Source organism: Callionymus lyra, chromosome 1 (genome assembly GCF_982586985.1).
Source record: "Callionymus lyra chromosome 1, fCalLyr1.hap1.1, whole genome shotgun sequence".
NCBI classification, from domain to species: Eukaryota; Metazoa; Chordata; class Actinopteri; order Syngnathiformes; family Callionymidae; genus Callionymus; species Callionymus lyra.
In genome coordinates this window covers 17,377,120-17,397,434 of record NC_141818.1, presented here as the reverse complement: position 1 = coordinate 17,397,434, position 20,315 = coordinate 17,377,120, and the positions used below count along the sequence as shown (strand labels likewise).

General features: G+C 41.4%; 3 protein-coding genes across 3 annotated transcripts; 1 reads left to right on the top strand and 2 right to left on the bottom strand.

Annotated features, from left to right (window-relative positions):
• Nucleotides 1-94: 94 nt before the first annotated feature.
• On the bottom strand, nucleotides 95-4,349 carry pold2 (polymerase (DNA directed), delta 2, regulatory subunit). The gene is made up of 11 exons (XM_087795271.1): nucleotides 4,257-4,349; nucleotides 3,947-4,179; nucleotides 3,756-3,877; nucleotides 3,576-3,699; nucleotides 2,776-2,890; nucleotides 2,513-2,711; nucleotides 1,698-1,778; nucleotides 1,461-1,618; nucleotides 536-663; nucleotides 369-470; nucleotides 95-280 (listed from the first exon to the last, which is right to left on the bottom strand). The coding sequence occupies exons 2-11, from the start codon at nucleotides 4,170-4,172 to the stop codon at nucleotides 120-122; spliced, it is 1,416 nt and encodes a 471-aa protein (XP_087651397.1). The 5' UTR covers nucleotides 4,173-4,179; nucleotides 4,257-4,349; the 3' UTR covers nucleotides 95-119.
• Nucleotides 4,350-5,486: 1,137 nt separating this feature from the next.
• Nucleotides 5,487-7,046, top strand: nono (non-POU domain containing, octamer-binding). Its single transcript, XM_087795283.1, has one exon. The coding sequence runs from the start codon at nucleotides 5,570-5,572 to the stop codon at nucleotides 6,860-6,862; it is 1,293 nt and encodes a 430-aa protein (XP_087651409.1). The 5' UTR covers nucleotides 5,487-5,569; the 3' UTR covers nucleotides 6,863-7,046.
• A 337-nt stretch (nucleotides 7,047-7,383) lies between these two features.
• On the bottom strand, nucleotides 7,384-19,893 carry npc1l1 (NPC1-like 1). Its single transcript, XM_087795258.1, has 21 exons — nucleotides 19,776-19,893; nucleotides 18,624-18,785; nucleotides 17,668-18,549; nucleotides 17,297-17,590; nucleotides 17,008-17,231; nucleotides 16,847-16,947; nucleotides 16,602-16,774; nucleotides 15,343-15,471; nucleotides 14,937-15,119; nucleotides 14,740-14,854; nucleotides 14,395-14,660; nucleotides 14,228-14,317; nucleotides 13,965-14,155; nucleotides 12,682-12,809; nucleotides 12,255-12,384; nucleotides 12,130-12,185; nucleotides 11,908-12,058; nucleotides 10,576-10,807; nucleotides 9,315-9,428; nucleotides 9,086-9,248; nucleotides 7,384-8,157 (listed from the first exon to the last, which is right to left on the bottom strand). The coding sequence occupies exons 1-21, from the start codon at nucleotides 19,815-19,817 to the stop codon at nucleotides 7,958-7,960; spliced, it is 4,026 nt and encodes a 1,341-aa protein (XP_087651384.1). The 5' UTR covers nucleotides 19,818-19,893; the 3' UTR covers nucleotides 7,384-7,957.
• Nucleotides 19,894-20,315: the final 422 nt, after the last annotated feature.

Below are 20,315 nucleotides of genomic sequence, written 5' to 3'. Positions count from 1 at the left end.
TCCTGCTAACCTTTGATGAGGTCACTTCCGTCCAGAGGTCACGACAGCAGAGGCTTGTCACGTAAAAAAAAAAACATTTATTTTTGTGCGCACAGGGAACAAACATCGGCATCAAACCCTCAGTGGCTGATGTTCATCTCACTCTCCTCGTCGTCTTCAGCAGAGAAGGCAGAGAAACTGACCGGCTCACACTCCAGCGAGCACAGGTTGACCAGGCAGGCCGTTTGGGTTTTGCTGAACTTCGGAACCGTCACCAGCAGAACCTCCTGTCCCTCTGGACCTGTGGTCACCAGCGGGAGGACCACATGTTTAGCAGATACAGAGGCGCAAAATCTTAACCCCCCCCCCCAAAAAAAACAACAACTGACCTTTGACGACCTTCGACCCGAACGATGGGGCGTTGCTGCTGAAGTACACGTGTGGACACTGCTCCATGATGAACGGGTCTTTTTGGTAAAATGGGTAACAACCTGAGGCGACACATCTAGAGTATAAGTCGAGTAAAAACATCAACAGGGCTCGGGCTCAGTCTGACCCAGCGTGTCGGGTGCGGTGGGAGCCAAGTGTCGCAGCCTCAGGGTCTCCTCCAGGATCTCCAGGTGATTGTCCAGACTGCTGTAGCGCTCGATGTCACTCACGTTCTGACCCGACGTGCCCAGGAACCTGACAGGACCAAAAACTGATTTTATTTCAAACAATCATAAATAAGAGGTTTGGTGTCGACAAGAATGATATTAAATAGGAACGTTGTCTACTTGGAAAAAAAATGTCTATTTGGAAAAATGAAGAAATATTATAGCAATAGAAAGTAGTTTAAGAAGGAGCTTGTATGCCAAGAAACACAAGTTCTACTTGACTAATGTCGTTCTGGTAAGAACGTTTCAACTTCTATAATATAATAATAAGAAGAAGAAGAAGAAACTTTAGAAGTCTTTCGCCAACATTCCTTTAATTATATTTTCACCGAAATGGTCATATTGTCCTCTATAGAGACTTCACATATCGAATCCTAATTCTCTTATAATTCATTCATATAAGGAACAAATCGCTTTTGAATCAAATTGTATCGTGAAGAGGAGAGAATTATATCGCATCGTATCGTCAGGTAATTTCAGTGTTTCATGTTGTATCGTCCAAGGATTTCTGTGAGTTATCGCATCGCAGCCGGTGTATCGAGAGGCGTATCGAGAGACGTATCAAATCAGCGATTAAACATCCCTAATGTATATACATATCATGGTGTTAACCAGAGTTGTGTCTTGGCAAGACACGATTGCATCTACATTTTAAGTGCGTTTTAACATGCGTCATTGAAATATAAACTATAGAATAAATACAATTAAAAATTAAAACAAAAAAAGATTCAGTTCTGTTGAAATAATGACCCATTATCGTTGTACAAGGAGGCTTAACGTTTCTAAATAAAAAGGTCCGTAGCAGTTTTTTTTTTATAAACTTACCTGACCCCGTCAATCTCGGCCTGGTAGGGGTTAGACGCCAGCATGAGTGTGGGGTACACGGAGGAGAGGGGGAACATGCAGCGGTGCAGGGGCTGCTGTGGGAGGGTGAAGTTGGTGGGATCGTGCTGGCCGGGCATCACGTCCACCGGCACCGAGGCCTGGAGAGGAAAAAAAGAGGAAGATAATCCTTCAGCCACATCAGACACTTCAGCGTGAAGAAAGTGACTTCAGACTCACCACCAACTGGAGGAGCATCTCGTCCAGCAGCCGCATGGCATCGACGCTGCCCGCCTGACTCTTCTTAGTCAGGTATTTGGGCTTTAGAAGAAGAGAGGAAGCAACTGTCATTTTCAGTTTGGAGGATGTTTGGTTTGGCACAATCCATATTTTAAGGTCAGAATGTTCGGATTAAAAAAAAAATAGGACTATTTTGTCGCAAAATTTGTGTTGATAAAAATATATTATTTTTCCGAAGCATTTCACATAGTATATAAAAAGGTTTAATCCCCTCAACAGATTATTGCAGTATTATTATTGTAATAATTGGTTATTACAACGTACTTTGTCAAATCTGGGAAAAACTGAGGCCGTACGTTTGTCAGAGACAATTAGATGTACGAATATAAATAATTCCTTTTAGGTAAAAATACAGAGGTCGCCTGTTGTTCTATGTTCAGTTAGAACATTATGCTATGACAGTTGTGATTGGTTGGCTGGGCGGCAAAGCAGCATGTGAGCTGTTCCGGTTGATTTCAGGTCAGTGAGAATTAACTGTTCGCCACTTAACAATGATGTAATGAAGATAACATTCACACTATTTAAACCTAAAACCCCAGACATTTTAAAGATTTTATAAACTCCAAAATAGAGGACATGCCCCGGTAAAAAAAGGAGTAATGGTCACCCCTTCATATTTCATCATGTTTAGCGAGCTATGCTACATATAGCACTTTTTTATTTTGTCCATTTGGAATTATTTTACTCCCAGACTTCTTAACCCCCATAGTTCTCCATCATGGTCCGACATCATCTGTAATCTCCTCTCTTGTCACCTTTTTTGCAGCTTCTTTGTCCTGAGTGTTTTCACTGAGCAGGTTTCCAGCCAGCAGGACTCTGGATATGGTTGCTGCTCCGCTCTGCTCGCCCTGGTCCCCCAGCTGACCCGTCACCATGTCCACCAGCAGCTGTAGCCCCAACATGCTGTCGGCGTCGGTGCTGCCCAGTCCCAGTCCGGACACCAGCAACACAAACCTTCCCACAACACAGGCGACATAAGACATCATCCAAGACACACAGTGTGTTGTCGTTTTAACACCTGTCAGTGCTGAGTTTGGGTCGAACTGTCTGAGGAGGAAGATCAGCCATACAGAAGTCCTCAACCGTGAACTTCCCATCATTCCTCTCTGCTCCATAGATCGCAATGACACTGCCTACAGGTAGGAGGCAGAGTTGATCAAACGTTCTTGTATTTTATGACTTAACACTGGTCATTGCCAGGCCAGAAATATTATTTATGTTCTATCGATAAATACTGTCAAACTTACGTTTTATTTTGAATTTATTTTTTTGTCTGAAGTAACATCAGAACAGAACGTCAAGAAGCTTGTTTCAGTCAAGTTTTTCAAAACACAGAATAAGATAATAAGCACATAAATTAAAAACAATCATGCTGCTTTTATTTGACATTAAAGACACAATACAATATTCATCAATAAATATGAGGAGAAAGTAAAGATGTTTCAGAAAGAAAGCAGATTATAAAAGCTATCATCTGAGAAGCAATCGAAGAATCTTGTAACGTAAAAATAATTAAAATCATTAAACTCATAATACAATACATTTTTATTCTTTTAACCCTCGTGTCATCTTAGAGCCAACATTCATGAAGCCGTCATGCCATTTTAAATTGGACTTTTAAAGTATATACTTTATTGAATATTGTTTTGATTGTTTAAGCGCTTTGTGACCCTAGTCTGGAAAAGCGCTATACAAATAAAAATTACTTACTAACTTACTTACTTTTAAAGGCCGGTCTGTGAATATATTGCCAACATTAAACCGCTTTGCCAAAAAAGGTTGTGACCCCCATTTTAGGAGATTATAGTCTGGTCTCACCTGTGAAACACCTGTCTCGGTCTATTTTCCCCTCCAGCTTGATCCTCTGCAGCTCGTCCTCCAGGATCAGCTCGTCCGTGTCGCTGATGAACTTGACTCTGGCCGGCTGCGGCAGAAGGTTGTGCTGCGACGAGAAGATGTTTAGGTTCTTGTCATCTTGAAGGTACTAGTCAGCAGCACCTCCTCGCTGATCTCCTTCAGGATGGAAGGCTGCAGCTCCATCCTCTTGAACAGGGTTCCCACAATGCAACACTGCTCTCCGGTCTGAAGGTCACACAGCTGCCTGACCAGCACACCCGACCCTTTGAAAGAGAGAAACCCCCCCAAGTTAGTTTACTAGCTAGACTATTATTTGGGGGGACAGTCCTCACCCCACTTGTGCCTGGCTCTCTCCGTCAGCAGCGGCCTCATCTGCATCAGTCTGGCTGCGTAGATGTGAGCGTACTGGCGGTTGAAGCTTCGGTCTCCCAGCGAGAACTGCTGACCACAGCTGCTGAAGGCTGGAGACACTCGCTCGAACTGCGGGACCTGGTCCTGGTCCAGCGGCCGGGACAGCAGCGACGAGCCCGGCTTCTGCGCGCTCAGGTCCGAGAACATGCTGGAGCTGCAGGAGAAAGTTGTTTTATGACACACTGACCTGGAGCAGAGAACACACGGGGAGTTTATAATGCGAGCAGGAACCTTCAGTGAAGGAGCTTTAAGTGTAAAAATGGAAGATCCTGATGATGTTTATCTCCATCAACGTCGCTGCTGCAGTTCCCGCGAAATCTTCCTGTAGTTTCCGCCCGGCGAGATTATGAAGTCTCGCGAGAAACTACGGCACTCCAACTAAAAATGATATATTTTAAAATTGAATAATAATGTTTATTTGTTAAACGATTGTTTGTTTTTTTGTAGATTGCGACATTGTCACTTAATAACGATACGCAGTATTTTATTGTTGAAGTTGTAAGGTAAGGTAAGGTAAAACTTTATTGATCCCTCAGGAGGTCTCCTTCGGGAAATTGTTTTTTTCCAATAGCCACAGCAAATACAGCAATTATTCATAAAAAATAAATCAAAATAAAATAAGAACAAGAACAAAGAGAAATAAAGAGAAAGAACAAGGTGATACAATCTAAGTCTAAAGATAAAGAACATAGATCTTACACTTCTTGTAATAGATATTACACTTATATATCGATACATAGAGTAATATTACCTGGTAAATAAATAGTAAATACGTAAAGCTACTGGTGAAAAGCAGGTTTCTTTTTTGTATTTTTTCCCTAGAAAACAAAATGGCATGTTACATTTTCATGCTATTTTAATTTTAAAAAAAGAAAAAGAAAAAAGAATATATATGCCACATATTATTTGTGGCATATATATTACAAGACGCAAACGGAATAAACACATGCATACATGAACAATTAATAAATTAGACCCAGTAAGCCAATATATTTAAAAGAAAATACATATGATATATATATATATATATATATATATATATATATATATATATATATATATATATATATATATAAAGGGTGTGAGAGCAACGTTTTTCTACTTATCAATCAAGTTTAAAAGAATGTTTTTCCTCAATGAATTTCAAAGCTGAAAATTAAAAAAATAATAATTCCACAAAAAGAAAAACAAAAGTATATATTCCATAAATATATTATTGTGGATGAACCATTTCCCAAGAAGACGTGTTAGTTTTATTGTCAGTTCTTGGGTTCGAGTCTCCATAAACGTCACAAAAAAATAAGTTAATAAGATAAGTGTTTAAGAAATGTATTTTAAAATGTTACCCTCTTATGTAGAACAAAAAATATTTTTGTTTAAATCTTTTATTTATTTTCAAAACAGTTCGACGCAAAATCTCAGCGACACACTTCCCGTGTCGATTAATAGTGACGTCACAATACTGCCGCTAGTAGCTTCGCCATTTTCGCATCTCTTTGTGCGCCAGCGTTTGTGGCTTCATTGAATCGGATACGAAAACAAAAATGCAGGGCAACAGAGGATCTTATCACAACCACGGACCGAACCACCACCAGCAGCACGGTCCGCCGGGGGACCAGCGGCGAGGCGGCGGTAAAGACAGCAACGGGCAGCAGCCGGAGCCCAGCGAGACTCCGCGTCTGAACGAGGCCTTAACTCTGGACCCGCAGAGCTTCAGGAAGCCCGGCGAGAAAACCTTCACCCAGAGGAGCAGACTGTTCGTGGGGAACCTTCCCACTGGCTGCAGCGAGGAGGACATCGAGAACCTGTTCGCCAAGTACGGTAAAGCCTCGGAGATCTTCGTCAACAAGGACCGGGGGTTCGCCTTCATCCGCCTGGAGACCCGGATCATCGCGGAGATCGCCCGGGCCGAGCTGGACGACACCCCCTTTCGTGGTAGAACCATCCGAGTCAAGTTCGCCACGCACGGGGCCGCGTTATCCGTGAAAAACCTGCCGGACTGCGTGTCCAACGAGCTCCTGGAGGAGGCCTTCTCCGTGTTCGGACAGATCGAGCGCGCGGTGATGATCGTGGACGACCGTGGGAGACCCACTGGGAAGGGGATCGTGGAGTACGCCACCAAACCCGCAGCGAGAAAAGCTCTGGACAAGTGCAACGATGGTGCGTATCTCCTGACAGCCTTCCCCAGACCTGTGACCGTGGAGCCCCTGGAGCAGCTGGACGAGGACGAGGGTCTCCTGGACAAGCTGATCAACAAGAACCAGCCCTTCCACAAGGAGCGCGAGCAGCCGCCTCGCTTCGCCCAGCCGGGCACCTTCGAGTACGAGTACGCCATGCGCTGGAAGGCCCTGATGGAGATGGAGAAGCAGCAGTACGACATGGTGGACCGCAACATGAAGGAGGCGCAGGAGAAGCTGGAGGCGGAGATGGAGGCGGCGCGACACGAGCACCAGGTGATGATGATGCGGCAGGATCTCCTGAGGCGACAGGAGGAGCTGCACAGGATGGAGGAGCTCCACAACCAGGAGGTGCAGAAGAGGAAGCAGGCGGAGCTGCGCCAGGAGGAGGAGCGGCGACGCAGGGAGGAGGAGATGCGGATGCGCAACGAGGAGCACCTGAAGAGGCAGCAGGAGGGGTTCAGGGGGAACTTCCCCGAGAACAGGCAGCAGGACATGAGGATGCACATGGGCGGGCACGGGATGGCGGCGGAGAACGCCCCTCTGATGCCGGGGGGGCCCGGGAACGCCAACATGCCGCCCGGAGCCCAAGGAGGCTTCCCCAGAGGTCTGGGCGGCCCAGAGGACTACGTACCCAGTAATAAGCAGCGTAGATTCTAAACAACAGCATTATTCCTCAAAGCTCTTGTGTAGAGTGTCATCATTTGTTTTTTATCCTTTTTTTCTTTTCTTTTTTTTTACCCTCATCCAGAAATATTTCTTTACTTTTACTGTTCATGTTTTAAAACGTTTTTTTGTTGACCGTCAGTATGTGACCTTTCCAAAATAAATTCTCAAAATTCAACTTTTTTCCATCGTGTTTTGAAGCCGGACAGATGGGCCCGGATCAATGGATCAATGGATCAATAGGATTAGCATGTTACGACCTCCTCCTCTCAAGGAAACTGTTCCACATCATCAGTGGTTAATATCCTCCTGAAGGTCAAAGGTTAAATGCATTTTGAAATGAATTACTTAATACACTTTTTAGAACACTAGATTGTTAATCTTGTTCTCTGTTTAAATAGTAAAACAGTTCTACGAGATTCTAACTTAAGAGTCGAAATGTACAATCAATTACATCATCAATATATTAAGACAACATTCTTGTTTATTATTCTTACAACGTTCTCAGCCTCATTCAAAGTCCCTGAATAGTTTTCTTTCAGGCTATAATGTGGAATATTTTCTGCCACACGGAGGCAGTGTGCTGTCATTTTCCATCACTAACGTCAATTCTTTTCTATACCAACCCCCCCCCCCCCCCCCCAACAGAACAACATCAAGTCATTGTTACATTTTACAACACATAATATAACACTCTGATGAACCTTAAATATACACGTGTGCCCCGCAAAGCCGGAGCCTGTGATTATATAAACAACGAACAGGTACATGGGAGTGACATGGGTCAGAATCTTCAGCACAAATACTTGAAAACTACTTGTTTTCACAAATCACTAAATAAAAATCATAATAAATTCATAGCTTATGACAGACAATACTATTGTGTTTTACAACGATACATACTTGCATGTGTGACAGCATTGGAGGATAATAATAATGTGTTACAGAAGGAGTGTTGAATCAGTGCGATTCTGAATTATGACACTTCTCAGTCTATCTTGCACGTGTGCAGAAGTCCTCGACTCCCCGGTCAGGACTGTCCTGGTCCGTCCACGCTCGACGAGTCACAGTTCAGTGGATGGGAGGTGCTCAGAAACGGTCGATCTTCACCTCCTTACCCTTCTCTAAGAACCTGCCGGGTTTGTGTTCGAGAACGGGACTGTCCGACTCGCCGATGAAACCGATGTTGTCGTAGAAGCTCCTGGCTCTCTTCGACATCTCCTGCTCCTGCTTGTTCTTCTGCTCCTCCTGTTGCTTCTGCAGCAGAACGGCCTTGTTGACGCCCGGACCTGCCAGGATGAAGACCTCAGAATGAATCCGACCTCTCAAGAGCATCTAGTTTCAATAGCAACATCTACCATTGTTGAGTTAGTTGACTTCCAAACATTCTTCTCAACATAACAAATAAATCATTAGTGCTCAGTGACTTCACAGCAAGAAGGTACCAAAGATACTAATGCAGTTAAACAAACCTAGGTCTGGTGTCAACGTGGAATCTATTTGAGGTTATAGTGGCACTCATGTTTCCTCCCACGCTCCAAAACCATGAATTAAAGGTCAAAAATGTCAGTGATGGTCTGATAAAGCTTCAATAAACAGTGTCACTAGATGGCGGACTCTGCACTATTTTCCTTTGTTTTGAACAACCGTTCTAATGAATCATCACATCATTTTTTAAACTGATGGCGCCACCTACTGACCTCTGAATAACATGACACTGTTTCATGAAGCTTCATCAGACAATCACTCCTTCTTTCCATCACTTTTTACACTATTTATTTATATTTATAACCATGACTTCGTGAAATTCCATGTTTTTATCTTCATTTTGATTTATTTATCATGTTCGTTTTATCTTCAATGATGCCAGTAAAAATGTGTTTACAAAAAAAAACAAAAAAAAGGTAAACAACATGAACATCAATCTGAAATGTGAAGTCCAAATTTTAATTTTGTTTTTATAATCAACTTATCAATTCATGTTATTAATTATCTTCATTCTTTATATATTTGTACTACACATCAAACATTTATTTTTGAGGTATTCTTTTCCAATGTTGGACAGACTTCATCTTTGTTGGTCAAGTATTTGACATTTTTAAACGATAATAAAGCCATTTTTCTTTATTCCTTTCTTTCTTCTGGCCTGATATTCTTTCACGTTTTCACATCCACTGATTTAATTCGTCATCATCTTTTGTCTCACACGATACGTACCAAAGAAGCTGAGCGCCACAGGCAGGAAGATGAGTCCGTGGGCCAGACCCAGTAAAGTGATGACCAGGTTCAGGCGGAAGAAGAAGATCTGGATGAGCTGAGCTTTGGCGAAGGCCAGGACCAGGATCCCCGGCAGGTTAGTCATGGCCACTCCGGCGAACACCTGAGTCATGTCAATCAAAACAATGAGTGTTGCAGACGATCCTCAGACGTCTGATCAGTGACTCACAGCGCTGCCCATGTGGGCCGTGGCCTCCTTCGCCCTCTCCACATGAGTGGGTTTGGTGCTGAGTGCAAAGGACCTGGTCATGTGCGACACAAACTCCACGGAGATGCCCACAGCCTGCAACACACCCGAGATAACATCAGAGTCGACAAGCACAACGACGGCTGATGAGGTTGTAAAGATAAGAGATGTTTGCTTTTTTAATCATCATACCGTTGGCAACAACAACACCCAGAAAACACAGTGACACATAAAAAGTTATATTTCACGACCAGTTTAAAAGAGAAGACAGTGAAAGTAAAACACTTTTTTTTTTCTTAAATGGCGGATAAACCGTCCTTCGCAATCTGGACCCGCTCACGTGTGTCAGCTGCCTTTTAGGAGCTCTGAAGGTTACTGGCCTGTTATCAGCAATATATATTTATTGAGTCCTTCCTCAGCTGCGCTGGCACGAAACCAGTACCACCGATACTGACGGGTTTTTGTTTGTCACTTGTGAAAGCTGCTGTTTTTCATGGAGCCAAAAATACAGTTGTTTTTTCAAATCCAAGTTTCAGTCCAAGTATTTAAGTCTTATTTTACTGAGTGCTGTCAAGAGATTCATACAATTTATTTACTCAAGATTTGACTCACGTGTTTTACTTATAAATCTTGAGTCTGTAGTTTAGATTCCACCGGGAAGGTGAATATTGTTGTGTTCTTGAGTCAAAATGATTAGAAAATGAAAATAAAACATCAGGTCACTATACAGTAAGTGGTGTAAGTTCCAAATAAAAAACAAGTATTATATGTAAGGTTGACCTGATGAATCAACACAACTACGACAACCACACGACAAAGACATCTTGCCAACAGAAAAAGTTCCTAAGTTATTTAAAATAGAATTAACATGATGAAAACACTTTTACAGCCCTATTTTTACACAGAATTATCAATGACTATTTACATCTATTTCTAGTCAACAGAAACCAATGACATTCTGTCTTACTGTAGTTAATAAAAATTGTATTTTAGTCATGATTAGTGTTTGTTTAGTACAATTTGCTTCTGTAAACGTTTGTATTTCTTTGAATTTAACTCGTCCTAGGTTTGTTGACCTGGACGAGATTTGACCAAAGTTACGTTATTTTAGTTTTTTAAGATAATACAGATGAATGTTACAATAAGTAAAATGTGTGGTTCACTTGTTTGACAATGATTTGCTGTATTTCAAGAGTATTATTTTGAAAGTTTAGAGGGACAGAGTTAGGACAAGCTGCCTCACCGTCACCAGGTTGATGAGAGCTACAGCGTTGTAGTCGATGCTCCACAGAGTCATGATGCCCATGGTGTCCACCACGATCATGACGATGGTGATGAGGTTGAGGAGACCAGACAGGATGTCCAGGCCCAGCAGCAGACAGCAGACCACGAAGGTGGGAAGCAAACACAAGGAGATGTTGAACAGACCTTCTGGCACGATGGTCAGGTACTGCTCGTAGAACACGTTTGTCACTCTGTGAGACAGAAGAAAGTCAAGTCAGTCTCTCATCCTAAGAAACATCTGATGAAGTCGAGAGAATTAGAAAAATATTTAGATATAAAATCTTAAGAATGTATCCTATTGAATTGAGACTGTTAGAATAATGTTTCATATAAAAGAAGAACATTTTATTTTGTATTTGTTCTCAAAAAGATAAAAAGATATTATTCTTAATAAATACTAGGGCTGTGTATTGGCAAGAATCTGGCGATACGATACTTATCACGATACATGTACGATATATTACAATACTTTAGTAACAACGATATATTTTCAATACTATAGTAACAACAATATATTGTTTCTTTTTTTAAAAAAGGACACTTTTTCTTGCTTTTACAACAAAGAAATGAGCAAATACTTTCTCTGATAAAATGTCAAAGTGCTTGTAGGAAAGTACTTCTCAAAATATTAAATGCAAACTTACATTAACAATAAACAATGAAGTGAATTAACAGTATCAAACCTGGAGCAACATGCAACATCCAGTATGTGTCAGTGTTCATTTTTTAACTTTAAACTTATACTTATACAACTTAAAATTAGTCCAAACATCAGCTTTAACTGTTGCTGGAGTCTGCAGGTGTATCCTTTATTTTCACTCATTTCTGCCATTTCATTGGCGTGATTTCTCCTCCTCCACCACCGCTCAAATCTTCTCTGTAGTATACCACTTCTATCGATACAGTATCGTGAATAAAAAATATTGCGATATATCGTTATGTCAACATTTTCTTACACCTCTAATAAATACACACCTTTCAAATGCTTGAGACTTAAAAGTGTTAAATAGCATTAAATAATTCAAATGAATAAAATATTTTATATATAATGGATGTGATAATGGAAAAGTAAAATTGTAAAAATACACAATGCCAAGTGGTCTTAAGTATGATCGAATAATGCAGTATTAGCACATTAGAAAGGACAGAAACTGTCATTTAATGTTCAGATTCATAAACGATGTTTTTCAGTCCTGGGAAGTGGAATTTAGTAGAAAAATATGAGTATCTAAAATCAGTGCTTGACATTTTTAACTCCATCAAAGAGTGTTTCTCTCTGCGGCCTACATACGTGTAAGGAAAGACTTCAAAGTCTGGCGACGTTCCCGGGATCTTCCTCATTCCTTCCGTGATGTTGTTAGCCAGCTCTCTGGCCTTCAGGAGGGCGGCTGTGAACTCCTGAGAGTTGGTCAGAGGCGTGTGGTACGCCATGAAGCGAGTGGCTGCGGGTCCAGCAGAACAACGTCAGATATCACTAGTAACACTTCTGAAATATCCGGGAAAAAAAACGTACCGATAATTTCACCGTTTTCGTCCATCACCACCGCTTTGTCATAAGCACCGAGACCCCTGAAGGAGAGATTAATCAATATTTAGAGGAGGTGGTTCTGTTTTCATGTTCACACGTGACACTCTTACCCCTTCGGACACTGCAGGTCAGGCCTGTTGGACAAGAAGTGCGGAATATACTTGTTGAATTCTTCCAGGTCGGGCCTGAGAACGCCGTCTTGGGGACTTTTCATGCACTTATTTAAACAGCGAAAAGTAGCTACCAAGACACAAAAGTAGCAAATTTAGTTACACTTAAAAAAACGAATGTAAATTTTAAAACCAGGAATAATAATTATATAATGTAATATCTTTAAACTTTGGTTACTTTAACTTAACCTATTTGAAAACAACTTGTGATTAACTTTTAGCGTATCAATTTGAAAGACTTGTTTATCACATGCCTCAATTTGAAAATGATTCTGAAAGACACGTCATGGATTGACGTCAGTAAAACATGGTAAATATTAGACAAATAGGAACAAAACATATTTAGTTTGATGTAGAAGACGCTCACTTTCACTGGCGGGACAGAAGTCTCCATAGTTTGGAAATGTCGTGTACAGACGACAACACCTGGAGGCAGGATTCAACCAGTCGATGAAGTCGTCCACCCAGGAGTTCGATGGAATGGCTATGTATGACCTACAGATATAGATATAAAGCAATTAAAACAACAAAATAAGAATGTTATCTTTCTTTCTCCAGCATATAATCATAGCTTAGTTTCAATGCTTTTAGCATTTTGCTAAGCTAGCTGCTACTTAGCATAGTCAAGGGGCAACAACAGGTTTAGAAGGCTTATTTATATTAAGCAATTCTAAATAGCTTCACAGTTAAGCAAAATGAATACCGAAAAAAAAAAAGCTTTAAACTAAATTTGGTAAAAGCATCCAGCTGCGTTGTCCTCAACAGCCCTGGTCTGTAATTATTGACAACCTTCCCTCTTGAAATGGCCTCATGCGTGATATCGAGTGACCTGACTTGCTGATAAGATAACTTTTATTATTTATTTCGGGAAAATATAATGTCTTAACTTTATTAACAAAAGGAAAATAAATACACACATTATCGTAATACTAATATATATGACCTGTCCCTTAAAATAATTCCTGCATATAATTTTCTTTTCTTTTTTTTAAACAAAAAGATTTATGTCGTGTGAAAATGTGTCTGAAATCTGAACATACATAATAGATGATAAGTAAACCGTATTAACTACTGTAATTAAACAATCCAGATAAAAAAAAAACGTTAACTCATCCTCGCATATTAATGTTGGCAGAGGATCATGTTTTTGTGTTACATAAACCAAACTACCCTTAATTCGACTTTTCCACACTTTAGTTGAAAATTGTGTTGATTCTTCTGTGACGATTGTGAGGTTTATATAAAATATTGCCAAAGTCACTTGACAAGTTTCGTAAATAAGATTTAAAAATTTGATATAATAGACAGTAGTGCTGGTTTGCTGTTACTGTAATATGTAACAATATAATAATAATAACTGTAAACAAACGATGACAATTGCTACAGTTTCACAGATCAAGTTATGAAATAGTGCTTTAAATGATCCAATCAGTGTCAAGGGTCAAACTGAAATGTGGCATCAGAATCTGTGATGGTTACTACCGACTATCGGCGACCCTACTTTAAATGTGTAACTGTGATGAGAAGTAACACATTCACTTGAAGATGCTTCCATAGCATACTGTACATTCAATATGGTTCCTTGATTCAGGTTCAGATGGAAGAAGGCGGATTTGTTTGAAATTAATGCTAAGGTGGCAAAGAACTCACAATTCTGGGTATTCTGTGGCGTACTGGATCTTCTGGGTCATGGAGAACTGATCACAGCCCACACTAGAGCAAACCCCATTCATGCCTTGCAGGCTGGTGAAGTTATAACCCTTCTTCGTCACAAAATAAACAGGGACTCCAACCTCAAAGTATTTGTACAGGTACTGGAAGTAGTCCAACATGTAGGAGCCCTGCAACAGACCAGAACATTAGACTTCGCGGATCAGAGAGTGTCACAATGAACCCAAGAGCGCTGAACTGACCTGTGGCATTGCCAGTTCCTGATCCAAACCCACTTTTACTTGGAACATGAAGTAGAGGGAAGCACAGAACATGACTATAAACAGCACCATCTGATGGGAAGGATTCATAAGATAAAATTAGTTGGGCTTTGATTTTGACATTTAGAGGGTAATGTCAGCAGCATTACCACAATGATCCTAACGAAGGTGTTCAGCAGGAAAGGAGCGTAGTACTTCCTCATGAAGGGCAGAAGAACACCCTCGTTTGCCTTGTTGGGACGCTTTGTATACACTTTGACACAGCAGAGCAGCTCACAGTGGTTGCTATCTTGGCGCCGGGCATCCAGGGACAACAGCGCCACAAAGGCGGTCATCTGGAGAACAAAGTCCATGAGCACTGCCAGTGCAGCGTACAAGGCGAAGGTCTTGACTGCAGGCATCGTTGACAAGGCGCCTGAGAAACAAAGATCCAATGTTGTCACAAGAGAAAGAGAACGGTGGATACATTTATAGGAAAGTGTTGTGGGCCGCACCAAGAAAGAAGCAGACCGATTCCGAGAGGCTGCAGAGGAGCATGCTGGGAGCCACCGTTCCGAGGACACGACCGATTTGTTGCTCCCTTTTCTCTCCCCTCTTTCGAACATCTCTCTTTTAAAAAAAAAGGGAAGATGCGTATCAACTAAATGTCATTTTACTCAACATAAAACGTCTTCAACGAAGTCAAACACACCTGATACTCTAGAACAAATATGAAGATGTTGTCGGCTCCGACGGCCAGCACCAGGAAGGGCACCACCTGTAGGATCACCAGCGAGGAAGGGACACCGATCCACGAGTAGAATCCCATCGAGGACAAAACAGAGCAGCCGACTACGAGGATCCCGCCAAAACCCACTAAAAACTTGGAGTCCACCTGTATAGCACAACAGAAGTCTTCATATTTCAATTGAACATAGTAATACTATCTGGCCTTGTGTACTGCGTAACTTCGTGACCAGAGATAAGCGACACACGGCTGACCCCGCGACACCTTTATCTTACAGCTCCAGCCAAGCTTATCCCATTCACATGTTGTGTGAATGGGATAAGCATGACTTACAATATTCAAACACGTTAAGAAACCAGTCATGTCTTACCAGTATGCGCCTACAAGAAGAATACTCCCCCAGAGCGACAGCGATGTAAACGAAGATGACAGCGTAGCTAATCATGAAGATTGGAATGTCTTCTGCTGTCGTCCGGTTGATCTCGTCTTCCAGAGACCTCTGTGGAAATATACAATTGACATTAGCAATTGATATATTGAAAATTATATTTGTGCGTCATAACCCCGGGGTTTCAACAGCACTCCTAAGCTCTGGATCTAACTTTCACGCAGGTTTTCGAGCACCAAAGTACTGCCATGTTTCTTTGGGCTTCCTTGATTGAACCATACGTGAAAAGCTGCAATGGCTTTTGTGAAGAAAGTCAACAGACCTCTGACAAGCAGCTCATTTATATCCATGCAGTTTCACCCAATATTATTTCATTGTTTATTAAAAGTGTAATTCCTTTTTTGGCATTTGAATTATCATCGCCAACGATGTGGAGAGGAGTAGTACTACAACACTCGCCTGCACAACACATACAGTATATTAAGAAGAGTTGTTGAAGCTCGTAGTGAAGCTCTTTAGTCAAAGAAAACAAAAAAATGAGATGCGCATCACCATCACCATCACTTAAACCTGATGGTAAAAAGACTGACGATAGTTATGGCAAAGCAGCACTAGATATAATTTTTTTTACAAGCTATAGCTATTCTATAGCTATTCTTTCAACAGTGATCTCAACTCTTTCTTATTCCCTTGAGTGTCAAAGTGACCACAGAACAGCTTAAGGGCTGTGTTGGGTTTAAGACATTCATTCATTCATTTCCATCATGGCCAAAGTATAGAGAGACAGTTCTGAATCTTCCAGGAAGAGGAAATGGGAAACTGACCGTACGATGTCAAAAAAAGCCTTTTCCTGTTTCCTGAATCAACTGTAAAAGAATCCCAAGGCTAATAGGAGTAGCATTTAGAAAACTTAATAGGGATGGTCTGAAGCAGTGACGCTTTATGAAGCAGTGTCATTATTGTGAGAGTCCACTAGATGGCGGTCTCTTCACTATTTTCCTTTGTTGTGAACAACTGTTCAACATCCCATCATTTTAAAACTGATGGCATCACTTACTGAACTCTAAACAACATGACACTGTTTCATGAAGCTTCATCAGACCATCACAAGGACTAAATGCAAGCTTCTAACTTTAGCACGGACAATGCTATGTATCTGACAGGATACCCGGGACCACAACAGCCACACAGGTGTTCCACCACTGCACATAAGTAAAAGGGAGGAGATATAAAAGTTTTACCTCTGCCATGTATGCAAAAGTAAAATTGCAAGCCGGATCTTTCTGGTATTCCTGGACAATTTTAAGGAATTCCGTTTCCCACTGCATGGCAACTTTGAACTTGGGGTCAGTTCGGGGGTAGTTGTTGAGGGAGAAGGTCAGGATTAAAGCCTGGGCATTGGTGTAGTCCTCGTCTAAACAAAAAGAGAGAGACCAGTTTTAGAACAGAATTTAGGCACTAATGGACTGCGTCAGTAAAGACTCACTATCGTAACCGCCGACTGCCAGAAAGGAAAAAACAGGAGCGCCATAGTCTGCCATGCAGCTCATTCCTAAATCTGTGATGTCTTTGAAGGAGAGGGGGGAGCTGAGGGAAGAGACATGAAGAGTCACTTTGAGGTCCAGCAGTAACTTTCCAGTATCTTACCCTAAGCAGTAGATGAGGTGGTCCCTCCAGTCCACCTCTTTGGTCACTCCCAACTCTGTCATGTGCACCTTGGCGTTGATGTTATCCAGGCTGTTCTGGAAGTACTGAGGCATGCTGTTGACCGCGCAGTCCGTCAGTGAGGCGTTCGAAGGGTTCAGCGGCGCGAAACAGACGTCTTTTAAGGAGGCGTTGCTTTCCAGATCGTCTGACCAAAACTCAATGTTCTACGCAAACAAAAAGTCAACATGAGCCGAGATGTTGAAAGTCTTTGCCGGCATGTGCACTTTACCTGTATCCTTTTCTGGAGCTCCAACAACTGAATGAGTAGATCTTTTGAGACAACCCCGCTGAAGTTCTGTTTCCCAAACAGCAGGGAGTCGTAGACATAACCCTCCCTCTGGGGCGCCGTCAAAATCAACTGGTTTGTCCGGAAGAAAGGGTCAAAATGGGAGTCGTGGAAGTCCTTTTCCTGTCGGGCACGGCTGTTGGGAGCAGACCACAGCTCCACCGGGTCAGTAGTGAGCTCGATGTGCATTACCCCCGCGGCAAATATAGACACCACAACAGCAGATGCCAAAAGAACCTTGATGGAAAAATGGGGGGGTAAGTTATTAGATATTTCATTAAATCATTCTGCAGGATTCAGCAGTCATTACTCACTGTGAGAGGATACGTGGCCATGAAAGTTCCCCATCTCTCAAACACAGAGCTGAGAAAAGCTTGAGCAGCGAGGCTGTTCCTGTCGGCACAAGTCACCTCCGAGGGGTGGATGAGTCGCTGAGTCACATCGTTACCATTCTGGTCTTTATTTTTCCTTTTTTCTCTTGTTATTCTAAGAACCCAGGAGACCACCAGGTAGACGAAGAACCACAATAACAAGGCGCACAGCAAGATGATACAAATAAAGAGGAAGCCGTTGATTCCCAAAATGACGAAGGGTTCGGCTGGTGGTTCAGGAGCAGGGACAGAGGGGCAGGCTTCTTGGCAGTCCTGGCAGGAACAGACCTCACCTCCACTAGGAGTAGTTTCATTACAGCGCAGAGCTCTACCGCCATAGGGGACGATACCCTCGGGTACCTTGTCTCCTGGATTTGTCAGAAAAAAATCAATATCCAAGGGAGCCAGACCGTTACTGGAGTCTCCTTGGAAGTCGTACCAGCGCTGAGCAGTGCATAGTTTTGCACCGTACCGGCCACACATGGTGGAAATGGCCAGAGCTCCCGCAGCGGGAATCCTGACATTTTTGCAAGACTGGAAGGAGGCTTCTGCAAAACTGTTGGCTAAGTAGGCCTGGTACGCCACGACATAGTCTTTGGTGATTCCGTCCACTGTGATCGGAATCACCCTCGTGACATTGACTGACAGGCTCTGGTCTGGACTGCAGGTGTTGATGCAGTGCATGTGAGCAAAGTTCTCAGCGCAAGAAGGACATCGGACCAGCACCACCTTGGACAGGGCTAAACTTGTCTTTAAAGAATTGATCTGTTTTGGTGAGCAGCAGGCAAATGTGTTCTCTTCGCCACGGTCCAGCATGGGACACACCTGAGTGAAGACAATTTAACCAACCGTCAGACTCGGCAGGGTTTTGAAACAACAACTCAGTTCAACGCACAAACCTCCTTTAGTAGTTTATAATGTTGGCCCTTCACATTTCGGGCCCTGCTGTAATCCAGGCAGGGGACTAACGGAGGGATGAGTGTCCCGTTCAGTGATGGATGCTTTCCACACTCTTCGTAGAAAACACAATAGCCAGGTTTATGTTGAGCTTCTGATGAAACCTGTAGAAAGAACCAATAGTTTGTAATGTTATTGTTTCCAATTCTGTTGCTCAATTTATCTGACCACTGACAGTGATAACAGCTTTAGATTTTGATTAATATATTTGATATATTTCCTTCCGCGATTTTTCGTTTGTTCTTTTTTATTTAAATGTTTTGTTACCATATTTTGAATTTAAATTAGATAACAATGTACAATACACGACAGTCTTTGATTATCCACATTACAAAGTAAAGAAGAAATACAAATTACAAGAAAAAATAAAAGAAAAAACAAATGCAAAACTAAGGGAATACGACAATGAAACAAAACATTTTAAATGTATTTTATTTAATTCAATGTCCTTTTTTATTTTATTTCATTGAACTGCATATGAATGTGATAAAAGTAACATTAATGCTTGGATGCGGAACGTGCAATAATTATTACTTATTTAATTTTGTTTTCAATATTTACTAATAACCGTAAACTCACAATAATTCTACTATTATTTATTGATTTTTTTATTTCCCAACATTCCACTTATCTAATCACTATTCATTCAAATTTGTAAGATTATGTTTTAAAAAATGTTTTTTTTTCCAAATTGTCAGCTTTACCAATAAATATATCAAATGTATTTTATTACATTTAATCTTGTATCAACCAGTGTTAATAAATGATGTTTTCAGCAACATATTGATGTTATATATGTTGTTATTAATGTCATTTAAATCCAACATTACATGAATATATCTATTGTTAAAGTGACCTATCAACTTATGACTTTACTTTTAAATCTTTCATCAATCATCAAACTGTTTTTTTGCTGACTGTGATCGTCGATCATTTTTCTTGCGTTTTTAAATGTTATTTTCTATTACGGCGGCACTTTGTGATTCTTTTAATTTTACTTTTGTATCATTTAATTGGACTTCGGTGTTTGCTTTTTCTTGTTCATCACAGTTCTACATTAAAAACAGTTTTCATTTCGATTATATAGAACTCACCAGATAAGTGACGAGCAAGACAAGGACCGTGACTCGGAACATGATTCCTCTGGGCAAAAATGAAAGTGTCGACACAAAGTTCCAGATCAGGAGATTCCTTCATGAAACAACAGTTTCAGAGAAGCGTCCCGGCCGGCTGACGGTGTCCCTCGTCTCTGGTCGTAATGTAAAAAATGTCACAACGCCTCAGACGTCAGCGTCGCCGTGATGTCACGACTGTCTTATCTGGTCTGATGTGTGGTCGACCAATGAAAGCTGCTGGTGATCAATTGACCTGTCTGATAATTAACAGGCACTTGATAGTGTTTCCGTGACAACACATAGAAACTAATAGAGAAAGAAAATAATGGCCACACCTCGAGGATTTTCTTTATGTGTAGATGATTAATTATCATTATCAGAGCAGGAACTCGGATCATCTTTGATCCTACTAAACACGCCTGGCGTGTTAAACGTGGTGGAAAGTTCAATAAAAGCAAGTCTTCCTGGATCTTCAATATCTGTCTTATTATGTGGTTATCACATGTCAAGGACACACTC

What these genes read in the sequence shown, in the direction of transcription:
- pold2 (XM_087795271.1), bottom strand. Translation starts at nt 4,172, where the DNA reads ATGTTCTCGGACCTGAGCGCGCAGAAGCCGGGCTCGTCGCTGCTGTCC. An exon ending in GAGAGCCAGGCACAAGTGGG is followed by an intron (nt 3,878 to 3,946) that starts GTGAGGACTGTC and finishes TCTCTTTCAAAG; the next exon opens with GGTCGGGTGTGCTGGTCAGG. An exon ending in CCGAGACAGGTGTTTCACAG is followed by an intron (nt 2,891 to 3,575) that starts GTGAGACCAGAC and finishes TCCTACCTGTAG; the next exon opens with GCAGTGTCATTGCGATCTAT.
- npc1l1 (XM_087795258.1), bottom strand. Translation starts at nt 19,817, where the DNA reads ATGTTCCGAGTCACGGTCCTTGTCTTGCTCGTCACTTATCTG. An exon ending in TATTTGTTCTAGAGTATCAG is followed by an intron (nt 14,855 to 14,936) that starts GTGTGTTTGACT and finishes TTTTTTTAAAAG; the next exon opens with AGAGATGTTCGAAAGAGGGG. An exon ending in GCCACAGAATACCCAGAATT is followed by an intron (nt 12,810 to 13,964) that starts GTGAGTTCTTTG and finishes CTATATCTGTAG; the next exon opens with GTCATACATAGCCATTCCAT.
- nono (XM_087795283.1), top strand. Translation starts at nt 5,570, where the DNA reads ATGCAGGGCAACAGAGGATCTTATCACAACCACGGACCGAACCACCAC.